Source organism: Limulus polyphemus, unplaced genomic scaffold (genome assembly GCF_000517525.1).
Source record: "Limulus polyphemus unplaced genomic scaffold, Limulus_polyphemus-2.1.2 Scaffold3308, whole genome shotgun sequence".
NCBI lineage: Eukaryota > Metazoa > Arthropoda > Merostomata > Xiphosura > Limulidae > Limulus > Limulus polyphemus.
Genome location: NW_013668918.1, coordinates 72,483 through 84,533, shown reverse-complemented (window position 1 = coordinate 84,533; position 12,051 = coordinate 72,483). Strand labels below are relative to the sequence as shown.

The window sequence follows — 12,051 nt, the reverse complement described above, 5'->3', positions numbered from 1 at the left end:
AATATCACACTTTGATCAACGTGTGTTATTGGGTTATACTAGTTTCAGAGTATAACCCAATATCACACTTTGATCAACGTGTGTTATTGGGTTATACTAGTTTCAGAGTATAACCCAATATCACACTTTGATCAACGTGTGTTATTGGGTTATACTCTGAAACTAGTATAACCCAATAATACGCGTTGGTCAAAGTGTAGATTGAACTGGACCTCCCCTGAACTTAGACTTCGAAATTAAACAATTTTCGGAATACTCAGTTTATTTATTACATCTGCTATCATGCTGCTATATAATGTGAAGAAGGGAATAGTGGCCAGTGACACTTTTTCTTCACTTTACCTATCTAGTGTATAGGTACTTCTCATAGTGACTACAAAGCACGTTCACACGAAGAGTACGTTTGAAGAAAATACATATAAGTACTTAAGGAACCTACTTGGTTCTAAGTTCCAGTATCATTAATTTTTCATTTTGTGTCCTTCATACAAATACACGATATTATTAACTTTTGTTCTAATTAATACATTTTTGGTTAACAGAAATAACAATATAAATCATAAACTTAAATTTCTTTCTCTTTGCAGAAATAACTTGATGTTTCTTCACTTCTCAGCTATAACTTTATAATTAACACTGAAAAAAATCCTGTTCTTTCTACCAGAGAGTGTACTTCCAGAGTGTATAAGTCGAAATACTATATCCAAACAAAAAAGCATAAATTCTTAAAACGATCTGTAGTGAAAAATGCAGAAACCTTCCAGCCACGACCTTATCTGTTTCTCTCTCATATTGGGTGTAACCAATAGTTAGCATGCCCGAACTGTAAAATTGAGAATGCATGTTTGCGTCCCGTTGATGCACAAACGCCCTCTACACTTCGGGGCTATGGGCGCACTATAAGAGTGAAGGAAGATTAGATTGGCTCAAGGGTTGACGTTGAGTACTGTTGACTAGCTGTCTTCCCTCTAGTCTATAATTTCTCAGTGCTAAATTCTAGTCGTATAACTAACTTGGAATTTACCCTAATCCTGTGACTGAAAAACATCAATCTTTTTTGGGGTTTTATAATTTCGAGAATAGTTATGATATTTTAAAATCAAACTGTCAACACAAACCCGGATATCCGAAAGAGAAACTTATTCCTAGTTTTTACTGCTTATAATTGATTTTTTTTCTATCACAATAATATATTAATTTAGTGTACCCACTAACTCCCAACTATAATTAAAACTTTCTAGTTTACGAGTTTTATCGCCTACTGGCTAAATTCTGTATCTATCGGACTATCAGTAACAGTATACAATAAAACGAACCTTATTTCAAACAAAAGTGTTCGAAACTGAACAACAAGATTAGCTTAAAGAAAGGTATTTATTCAGATTGAAGTCTGTGCTTATCTTTTCGGATTATTACGCTTTTAATTAAAACCGTACATGGGAGAGTGTAAATATAACTAACTAAATACTAAATAACAACTTAACCTCACAAAGATGATATATACAAATAACCACACCCTTGCTATCGTCATTTTATCCTGCTATGTTAAACAGAAACTAGCCACACTCTTGCTATCGTCATTTTATCCTGCTATGTTAAACAGAAACTAACCACACTCTTGCTATCGTCATTTTATCCTGCTATGTTAAACAGAAACTACCACACCCTTGCTATCGTCATTTTATCCTGCTATGTTAAACAGAAACTAACCACACTCGTTTCTGTTTAACATAGCAGGATAAAATGACGATAGCAACCAGAACTGGTATCATTCATAACCACAAGAACGAAAAGATTCTTAACGAATCACTTATAAGATGGCGCTACAGTAGTTATATTTGTAGTGAAATGTTACAAAGAAACCGAATCGTCTTTTAAACTACGGTTGAAAAAAGGGGATTACTAAGCCTATTTCTGCATGTACACTACTACCCGGTCCTTAAGTAATACGAATCTGTCCGATTGCGTGAGATAAACGATTACAGAACAAGTTTTCTTTTTTTAGTTGTGGGAGTCAAAATTTAAACCCGTAATGACAATGGATCGTTAGTTAAATATAATTAATTATTGGATTACTGATGATGAAAAAATTCCTTCTACGTATCTCTCAGACGCCCTAAGATCTTTTAATGTTCAACGTTTTTTGGTACCGTATGAGAATTGATATGGGGCAGAGTGATTAAGTCTGTTTCATTCATCAAGAGGACAGAGCACGTGGTGGGGGACTTGGGTGAACAAGGGAAAACTGATGGAGGAGGCCCAACGTCTGCATCACACGCAGGAAAATTACACGTGTTAGCAGGGTTGTAAGCCACAAAGAACGTCTTTCTTTGTTAACATTGGTTAATACCAGCCATTAATCTACATGTTACTTGAGTTGTCCGAAATTCCAACATCACACTTACTTTGTTGTAAAACGATTTACTGGGTTTTATCTAAATGTTTGGTTGTATCCTCCGTTTTTGGTGATGCGATGGCTATTTTCAACTTACAGACAAAGTTTTGCGATCAAGTGCCACAGGATAATGTTGGTTAATCTCAGAACGTGAAATTGATTTAAACCCCTTAGTTGTCAAATTTATTGATTTAAACAACTCAGTTGTCAAATTTATTGATTTAAACACCTCAGTTGTCAAATTTATTGATTTAGACACCTCAGTTGTCAAATTATTGATTTAAACACCTTAGCCTCCCAGGGCACAGCGGCATGTCTGCGGACTTACAACGCTAGAAACCGGGTTTCGATATTCATGGTGGGCAGAGCACTGATAGCCCTTTGTATAACTTTGTGCTTAATACAAACAAACAATAAACACCTTGGTTGTCAAATTTATTGATTTAAGCACCTTAATTGTTAAACTAGGCTTATGTGTTTATTTTTAAACATAACTTGAAAAGTTTTGTTATGGCATTATCATTATTCGGAATACCGAACTAGAAAAAATTTCTACATTATTCAGCTAAGAAACAAAAGATTCTGTAATTAAGTAGGCCTAAGCGTACACGTATTTCAACACGATTTCTGAGTCGGCTTTCATACATATATAATCATATTGTGCGTTTCCTGTCTGATCCTATAGTGACCTTATGGTTTCACTGATATCATTAAAGGTTCTTTCCGAATTGCTCCCCGGTGGCTCAGCGGTAAGTCTGAGGGCTTATAACGCTAAAAATCAGGTTTCGATATTCACGGTGGCCATAGCACAGATAGTCCATTGTGTAGCCTTGTGCTTAATATCAAACAAACAAATATTTCCGAATTAAAAAGAACAGCTGTCAAGATGTTCTTTTACTAAACTCTACCTACAAGTCATCCAACTGAATTAAAATTGCAAATTGGATAAAGAAGAGAAAGTTTGTTTTTTGTTTTTTCTAGGATGAATGTTTATTCTATTATAAGTTTTATTTTATTTTAACCTTATAACATAGTACATTTTATTCAAAAGACTTAACTAAAAATTACGCTATAATGCTACAGTATGACGTCTCTCTACAGTCAGTAGTATATTAAGCTTAATGCAGATAAAAGTATTTTAAGATGTATAATAATCTTATTTCTCTTGTTCGACTGTTATTCTCCAAACTTCATTTTACGTTTTCAAGACATATTTCTTTAAGCGTAGTGTAAAACTAGCTTTTTTAATACATAAAAGGTGATTTTTTTATAGAACTGAAAAAAAACAATAACGTAAACCTCAGGGAGAAACGAAAAATTCGTGAGACCTAAATATACCCTGAAAAAAAATTGATTAAACATTTTAACAACACGTACATTCCCTGCTTTAAATAGGTTTAAAAACAATGGTTAACAACAGAAAAGTTAGTTTTGTTTTTCAGGAGCTGTTGGACATATATATATATATACACCGCTGTATGTTCAAGATTATCCACAACATTCTTAAGAAAAACGTACTTATTTATGGCTTAGAAACAGATAGAACAAGATCATTAGAGCCTTGTAAGTTTAGGATACACTAAAGTGAATCCCTGGATGAGATTACCCGTATTTGTACTACTGTTGTAATAGAAATTTGGTATTTATTACTTAGAAACAGATAGAACAAGATCATTAGAGCCTTGTAAGTTTGGGATACACTAAAGTGAATCCCTGGATGAGATTACCCGTATTTGTACTACTGTTGTAAGAGAAATTTGGTATTTATTACTTAGAAACAGATAAAACAAGATCATTAGAGCCTTGTAAGTTTGGGATACACTAAAGTGAATCCCTGGATGAGATTACCCGTATTTGTACTACTGTTGTAAGAGAAATTTGGTATTTATTACTTAGAAACAGATAGAACAAGATCATTAGAGCCTTGTAAGTTTGGGATACACTAAAGTAAATCCCTGGATGAGATCACCCGTATTTGTACTACTGTTGTAATAGAAATATGGTCGTACAGTACATTTGTGTGGTACGAACTTCTTCGGATACCTTCTACAAGGGCATATTTTACAACACCATTCTGTAACTTGTGTCCTTTTTTATACGGTTTCACGTTTACGTTGCTATTTAATCGATGTTATGCAGATTACATTAACTCTCCGATTATATGTATGTGTGGCTGGGTACACATGTATATAATATAATTTTACGGGTTTTGCACGTTTCCAAGAAGATCTTAAGATTAGTATATGAGATTCATACACATCTGTCCATGAACAGAACGCTATATATATATATAGATATTTATAACTAGTTTAGCAATGCACGAATTCTTTGTTGTTACTACCCGCCCCTTCCCCCAAACAATGTAAAACATTCCCACAATCAAAAGACAACTAATAAAACTACTAGGAATAACTCTTGATATCTATGATATTTTACCATTTGGCTGCTAACATTTGCCCCAATTTGATAACATTTTCCATATACGTTGCCCCAATTTGATAACATTTTCCATATACGCCGCCCCAATTTGATAACATTTTCCACATATATCGCCCCAATTTTATAACATTTTCCCTTTTTATGGTTTTTCCCTAATTTCATAACATTTTCAGTTTTCAAATATGTATATGCCCCCAGTGGCTCGGCGGTTAATCTGCAGACTTAAAACGCTAAAACTCGGGTTTTGATACAAACAGATGTATGTATATGTATATAACATTTAATTTGCGAAACTAATATTTTCTATATCCAGAAACAGTTCAGTGTGAAATATATTAAATTGAAGTTACTGTTTTATAACACAAGTTGAAATATTCTTCATTAAACACGCTTCACTAAGTTACAGTATATTGATCTCTTGTTGTATCATTAGCTTAATGAAAACCGTACAACATTTTCCAGCTACCTTTGTCCTTGTTTTAAGGGTGTTATAGATCAATGAATCACACGTCTTAACCAGAAAAGTGTGTCTGTGTGTGTTTCCAAACTGTCAACCAACTGCTAATCTTTGTGTGTGTGTGTGTTGTGCTCGTTTATAAGTACATTCAGCATTTTCTATATTATCTTGTTGCTTCAAATTTACTTCTAAAGAAAGTCAAACAAGATATGTAAAGAGCCATTGCAAAGTTTGTTTTCTAAGAGGAGTTGCTAAAGGCATTGTACCAACTTTTCCTATACATTAGTCCATAGGTGGGCGGATATGTCAGGCCTGTAATGCCTTGTAGATCTTGTGGACTTTCGCATTTTATTTAATGACGTTCGCTTGCCTGACATAAATGAAAGACTTAATGAGACTAAGGAATCAAGGCAGGGTGGAGGTTTAAAAGGAGCAAATGTATATTCCGAGAGAATCTTCCTATTTGCATATCAATCCTTCATCGGGTTTGAGGATAAATAAGTAGGTCCGGAATTAGTGGAGAAAGTTAGCATTTCAGAGAAAAAAGATTTCTGCAAACTTCAGATTACTAAAATGACAGCAGTCTCTTCTATTAATGCATTTTCCTAGTTCATAACCGGCCAAGGGTGACTGGGTAAATTTGCACGATTTCGTGATGATCCGTCTTTGCAGTTTCGAGTAATTAAGCTAGCCTGACACTTGGGAGCGCTGTAAAACACAAACCGACCAATGGCAGCGCCTCTGTCTTACGAAGTGCCACTCTGATGATTAATGTCTTCGCTGAGTTGAATTCCCTTTTTGTTGTCGACTAGGTCCTGACTGTAATCCATCATTCCTCCGGCTTATATTAACTGGCAAGCAGATAAAAATCCTACCAGAAGCTCAACTGCAAACTGGCCTTTTTTTCATTTGTTTGTTTGATCGCCTACTTTTCCGACCCATCTGTCGAATACGAAGAAACCCTTTTTTTATGAAACTGTTACAAATACAACATAGTAGTTTCACTTGGAAGAAAAAAAACGTTTTATACGCTTCATCTTGCTTTATTTCTTTTATATTTTCCCTAAAATGATAAAATTACATAAATAATGAAATCGGTTCTTTAGTTTCATTATAATTTCCCATTTTTTGACTATTTTTAGAGAAACCCCTGCTTATTTTTTTGATATGGGATTCATGTTTATTGTTTCGCTATTTAATTAAATGCAATAAATCCTGTGTAGTGTTATAATACTTCGAATCACAGTAGTTGTAATCTCTAAGTTAATCTTTTATAGATTTGAAAACAACTAAATTCTGATTATATTGTATTTAAACAATACGAACATTTTGATAACGACCGAATAATGGCATAATTTACCTGCGTATCGTGTTATTAATTATTTTATTTTATTGTTTTAGATGCCCATTTATTAGTTGTTGTGGGTAGACTCGCCGAATGAAAATCTTTACTTGTTAAGAGAGAAGTTTAATTAATCGGACATGTACCAGCTCATTATGCGCCACTAGTGGAGAAATACTTAATCATAACGGTCATTACGGTTAACGTCCTTCCATATTCACATGCGGAACCCCCTACCAGGCCAAAGAAAAAACACATAAACAAAAAACTTTCCTTCCACTGTTGAGAGGACTCGTAAAGAAAGTTGCCTTACGACTACGGGAATTATGGAGGAGTGTTTAATACCGGATCCACTAGTTGGGTTCTGAAAATACTTGTCGGATCCATTAGTTGAGTTCTAAAAAGACCTGTCGGACCCACTAGTTGGGTTCTTGTTATTATTTAACGAGTTGCCTGGTCATAAAGCTGACTTTTCACAGCTGAACAATGTTTGAAAACTAAAGACACTTCAATTATAAACATACCTAACTTTTTATGTTTATCCTCGTTGTGCAAGAAGAATTTAGCTATGATCACGCCCTCTTGTGGTATTGTTTAACCGTATAGAAGCAAAGATAACTCGCATGGTTTGTTAAAATATCTGTTCAGTTGTGCAACGACAACCTTATATCGAGTTGTTAAGAAAAAATATTTAGCAGTTTCTTAGTAGGCCTAACTTCATTTCTTTACATATAATGAAATACATAGGACCTGGAATTTGTTTTAAAAGATGTTCCGCAGGAAGTTAAATACAATATAAATTTAAACATCTAGCACCAGAGAACTTAAATATAACTTAAGGTTCATGCACTAAAATTATAAATGTAGCTTATAGAATGAACAATAAAAAAAGGTTCATTATATAAATTATGATTTTTGATAAAATCTAAAGTTACCGATGCATAAATTTTATATGCTACCAGAGGGCGCTAACAGGACCTCACTCAATATGAAAACTTGTATCAGGGGAGCGTAAGTATGACCTAAAGTAATTTCCTTAAGAAGGCGCAAGTGAAGCGTAAGTATGACCTAGAGTTATAAACATAATTTCCTTAAGAAGGCGCAAGGGGAGCGTAAGTATGACCTAGAGTTATAAACGTAATTTCCTTAAGAAGGCGCAAGGGGAGCGTAGGTATGACCTAGAGTTATAAACATAATTTCCTTAAGAAGGCGCAAGGGGAGCGTAAGTATGACCTAGAGTTATAAACGTAATTTCCTTAAGAAGGCGCAAGGGGAGCGTAAGTATGACCTAGAGGTATAAGCGTAATTTCCTTAAGATGGCGCAGAACAAACTTGGTGTTCATTTTGTGTAACCTTTAGAAAGAGTGTATATACGTTTCGCAGTTATAAGAAACGTCAAAAAAGTATTTTAAAACTTACAGTTTTTATGTGACTAGTATAAAAAGACGAATAACATCACAACTCATTCCATATAAATTGCTCTAGAAATCTAATCTAATAAACCTAAGTACTGGTTTTAAATTAATGTTACTTCCACACGTAGCGGACTTACTTTAGAAGATGTTTATCAACTCGAGAACTATAGCGTTTCGGACGAAACAATTATTAGGTAAACATTTTTACTTCTTTTAACATTCATATCATACTAGAGTGTAACCAATAACACTCAACGGGATTTAGCTTAATTTGAAGAACTGGATGACTGGTATGTTATTTGATTTTTCCTAAATTGGGTCTGTAATTATCGTTACATACACAAACACGCATGTTTTCACACAATTATTAAACTACTGGTCCAATTCATGATAATATTAAACTTTTCAGAACACGAATAAAGACATCTTATTTTCGTTTCTAACTGTAGTAATCAATATAAATGTTTCCTTAAACCTTACAAAGTCGGCTTTTCTTCTAACCGTAATTAGGCCTAATGAGGGTTTTCGTTAGACTTTTTTCTTCAATCACGTTTCATTCCAACCAGAAAGTATCCCTTCACAATTACTCTGGGCGTGTCTCGATCAACATAAAAGAGCTACGTACACATGTATAGAAAGCCGTGCAGAATTTGCTTGAAAGAATAGGATAACAAGGAAGTTGACACCGAGCATATGGACACCAATAGCGACATCTGATGCCACAGATACAATGGGCGGGTAAGGCAATCTAATACTCGCATGTTAGAAAATGAATTAGTCTCTTCGAGTTAATATAACGTTCGCTATCTAATTATATATATGTGCGTGTGTAACTAAAAGCACATTAACACAGATTATCGCCCCCTTCCCTATCAAAATAAAGAGTTTTAAAAGCTGTAATTATACATGTGAAATGTGGCAAGACTAGGCTGAGCGTCTTTGACTCTTGGATATTTGTTAGTACTACTTAAGTCGAATATTTAAAAAACAACTTTTTTTAGTGTTTTATATATTTTTTTACGATATTCAGTGGTCAAAAAGAACTCTCTCGGTATTCTTCTTAGCCTAGGCAAGCGGTTATCGTGCTCGGATTGTGAATCAGAGGATTTACGGTTCGTGTCTCACCACCGTAAAAACATGGTCCGCATTTTGGGGCTATAGACGCGTTATAAAAATGAGAGTCAAATCCCACTATTTAGTCAAAAAAGAGGCTGTCTTAAAGATGGCGGTGGGTTCTGTTGACTAGCTGCCTTCTGAAGCAAACAAACAAACCCAATATGCTAAACTACGACCTAACCTAACCTTTTTCAAAATTTAAAAAAAAAACTTTAAACTGACCTGTTCGAAGAGTGAATGTCCGATCCATGTCCGGTTCTATCTTTGACGCCAGCGCCATCACTTCGGTGAGAAAGTCCATGGAGATGAGAATGACTAGATGGAACTGAGAGGGATGGAGACATTGTGCTAGGAATCATGCTGTGGTGCGATACCTGATGGTTTAATGCCATAAATGGCAATGGATTGATGTGTGGGGGGGCTCCTGTCGCCGCTGCCGCTGCGGCAGCCACTGCTGCAGCTTGTGCCACCATATGCTGGTTATAGCCATTGTGGAGCAATGACGCCTTGTCCAAATGGTCGCCTGTATAGAAAAAAGACACTTAGAGACTCTAAAATTGGATGTGAGATCGCACTTTAACATAAACATAGATAGTGTGGCCAAAATTGTAAATAGAAACGGTAACGTTATTAAAGTAGTTGGTAAAAGTTGATGTCCACATTTTCTCAACACCTGATTTTCCGTGTTGACAAAACTAAGGGCATTTAAACACCTATATTTTGATATTATTAACATAAAACATAGGTAGTGTGGCCAAAATTGTAAATAGAAACGGTAACGTTATTAAAGTAGTTGGTGAAAGTTGATGTCCACATTTTCTCAACACCTGATTTTCCGTGTTGACAAAACTAAGGGTATTTAAACACCTATATTTTGATATTATTAACATAAACTTTCAATAGATAAATACAATTCGGTATGGTTTTCAAAGGTATCTTAACTCAAGACTCCGACACCAGGGGGAGTGCTGTGCTTACTCAAGTTTGTAGATGTATTTGTACGTATTTCAAGCTGACTTGAGTGTTTGTGCTTAAAAATTAATAAAGTTTATATATATATATATATATATAAGAACTATAATGCCAAAAAATAAGATTCAGCATCCTTCTCCAGAGAGCGCGGGCTTATTCCATGGAATTTAATAAAAATAATTTATACCTGAATTATTCATACCTCGTACCTGAGAATACATTTCATTATGGAATCATAGCAGTAATTTAACAGACATTTCTTTTTATTCTTGCCAATCTTTGTTATTTTCTGCTTTGTATCAGGAGTTTATGTTTACGACTTTATGACACTATTCCTAAAACACAAATTTTGCAGCATTACGACGTTTTTAGAAGAACACGACATCGTTCTGTATAGTTTATATTCTTGCAGGTTTGCTAAATTAGTACCATTAACCAAAGGACGTATTCTGATGAGACAAAGTAGCTATAACTATAATTTATTAGTTATGTCTTCAGAGGCTACTGGACGTAATAAACCGCTAAGTACTGTGGGAAATTTTGGCCGTGTCAGGAAGGGGGGCGCCTATGACACGCTCCAGTTCATTCCTTCTTGCTGCACATACATTCACACAGAGTCAGGCATACATTTATGTGTACATATACTATGGTAAACAGTACACAGCACAGTTTTATATGTTTTACTACATCGATCTATGTGTTTGGACAACTCGTATGTCAGTTGGTTATGACCATATTCTTCATGTATATTTCACGGTCTTATTGGTCCAGTATGAATCTTAATAGCAGGATATGCTGTAAAATTCTTGTTAGGGCCAACCTTCAATTAAAGAGTTCAGTGATATACAGCCGACAAGGGAAGAGTAATTACACCTATAAAGCAGCAAATGGCAAATATTTCATATGTCTTGTAATGACGTCTCCTACATCAGTTACGCAAGTGCCGTCTCTATCTTGTGCTGTATATTTATTCTAGCGTCAGGATAGAGACACTCCAGGTTTCATGTTCTTCAACAGCTATAGCATCCAGTGCAATAGATTCATTATAAAACTGGCTCTTTTCACAGCAGTGGCATATAAACTGTTGTAGCATGCTATTTCTACTTTGTTATTAGCTCTGGATTGGTATGGTGCAATAATTTTCCACCAGAGGACGTTATGAGGTCCTTTCGCTGTTGAGATGGGTTACATACACGGATCTCATTTCTGAGTGCCTCGTGTTGACCAAAAATAACAGCAAATCGATTACGCATTTGTTACTGTCAAATTCTAACTTGTGTCTGTCATACGATACTCAGTCAATATAGCCACTCACTAATTGTTACAAATATGTTGACAACTACGAAATGAGAGGAGAAGACTAACGGAACGGTGGGAGAGATGATAGATACATCTGTAATCAAATGGGATTTTATTCCAACATTTTATCCTCCTTGGTTTACTTCTAGCCAAAATATATTAAGTTAAATCAAAAATGAAACAAAAACAAACATCAAAACAATTAGCACATAACTTCACGTTATGGATATGGTAATCAAAATATATGGGGATTGTATAAATATACAAATCTAAATGTGGCGCCATCTTATAGGTAATTTAAAAATTAATTCCCAGAATTCTACACGCTAACTCGATATCGTATGAATTGAAAAATATTCACACTGCTTTCGATTTTTTTTTCTGAAATATTAGGTTTGGTTTCTGAGGAGAAAACCCAAATTCTTGAAGCACAAATGTAAGTTTTCATTCAAATCTTTTAGAAAATAACTAGTATTTTTTTATTAATGCTATGAATCTGTATGTGACTCAAACAGTCAGCTCACATAACTTTTTCCAAAACATTCAGAGGCGCGAAATTAAATTTGATCACTCCTAAGTATTTCTGTACAAATGTCCAAACCACTCTCTCTGATCA

At 34.7% G+C, this 12,051-nt stretch overlaps 1 protein-coding gene across 1 annotated transcript in view; it reads right to left on the bottom strand.

Annotated features, from left to right (window-relative positions):
* The window catches only part of LOC106469107 (dachshund homolog 1-like), a 49,008-nt gene that overhangs the window by 28,286 nt on the left and 8,671 nt on the right, over positions 1-12,051 (bottom strand). Inside the window, exon 3 of the mRNA XM_022397532.1 lies at positions 9,387-9,687. Coding sequence (XP_022253240.1) covers positions 9,387-9,687 — 301 coding nt within the window. The remainder of the gene's footprint in view (positions 1-9,386; positions 9,688-12,051) is intronic.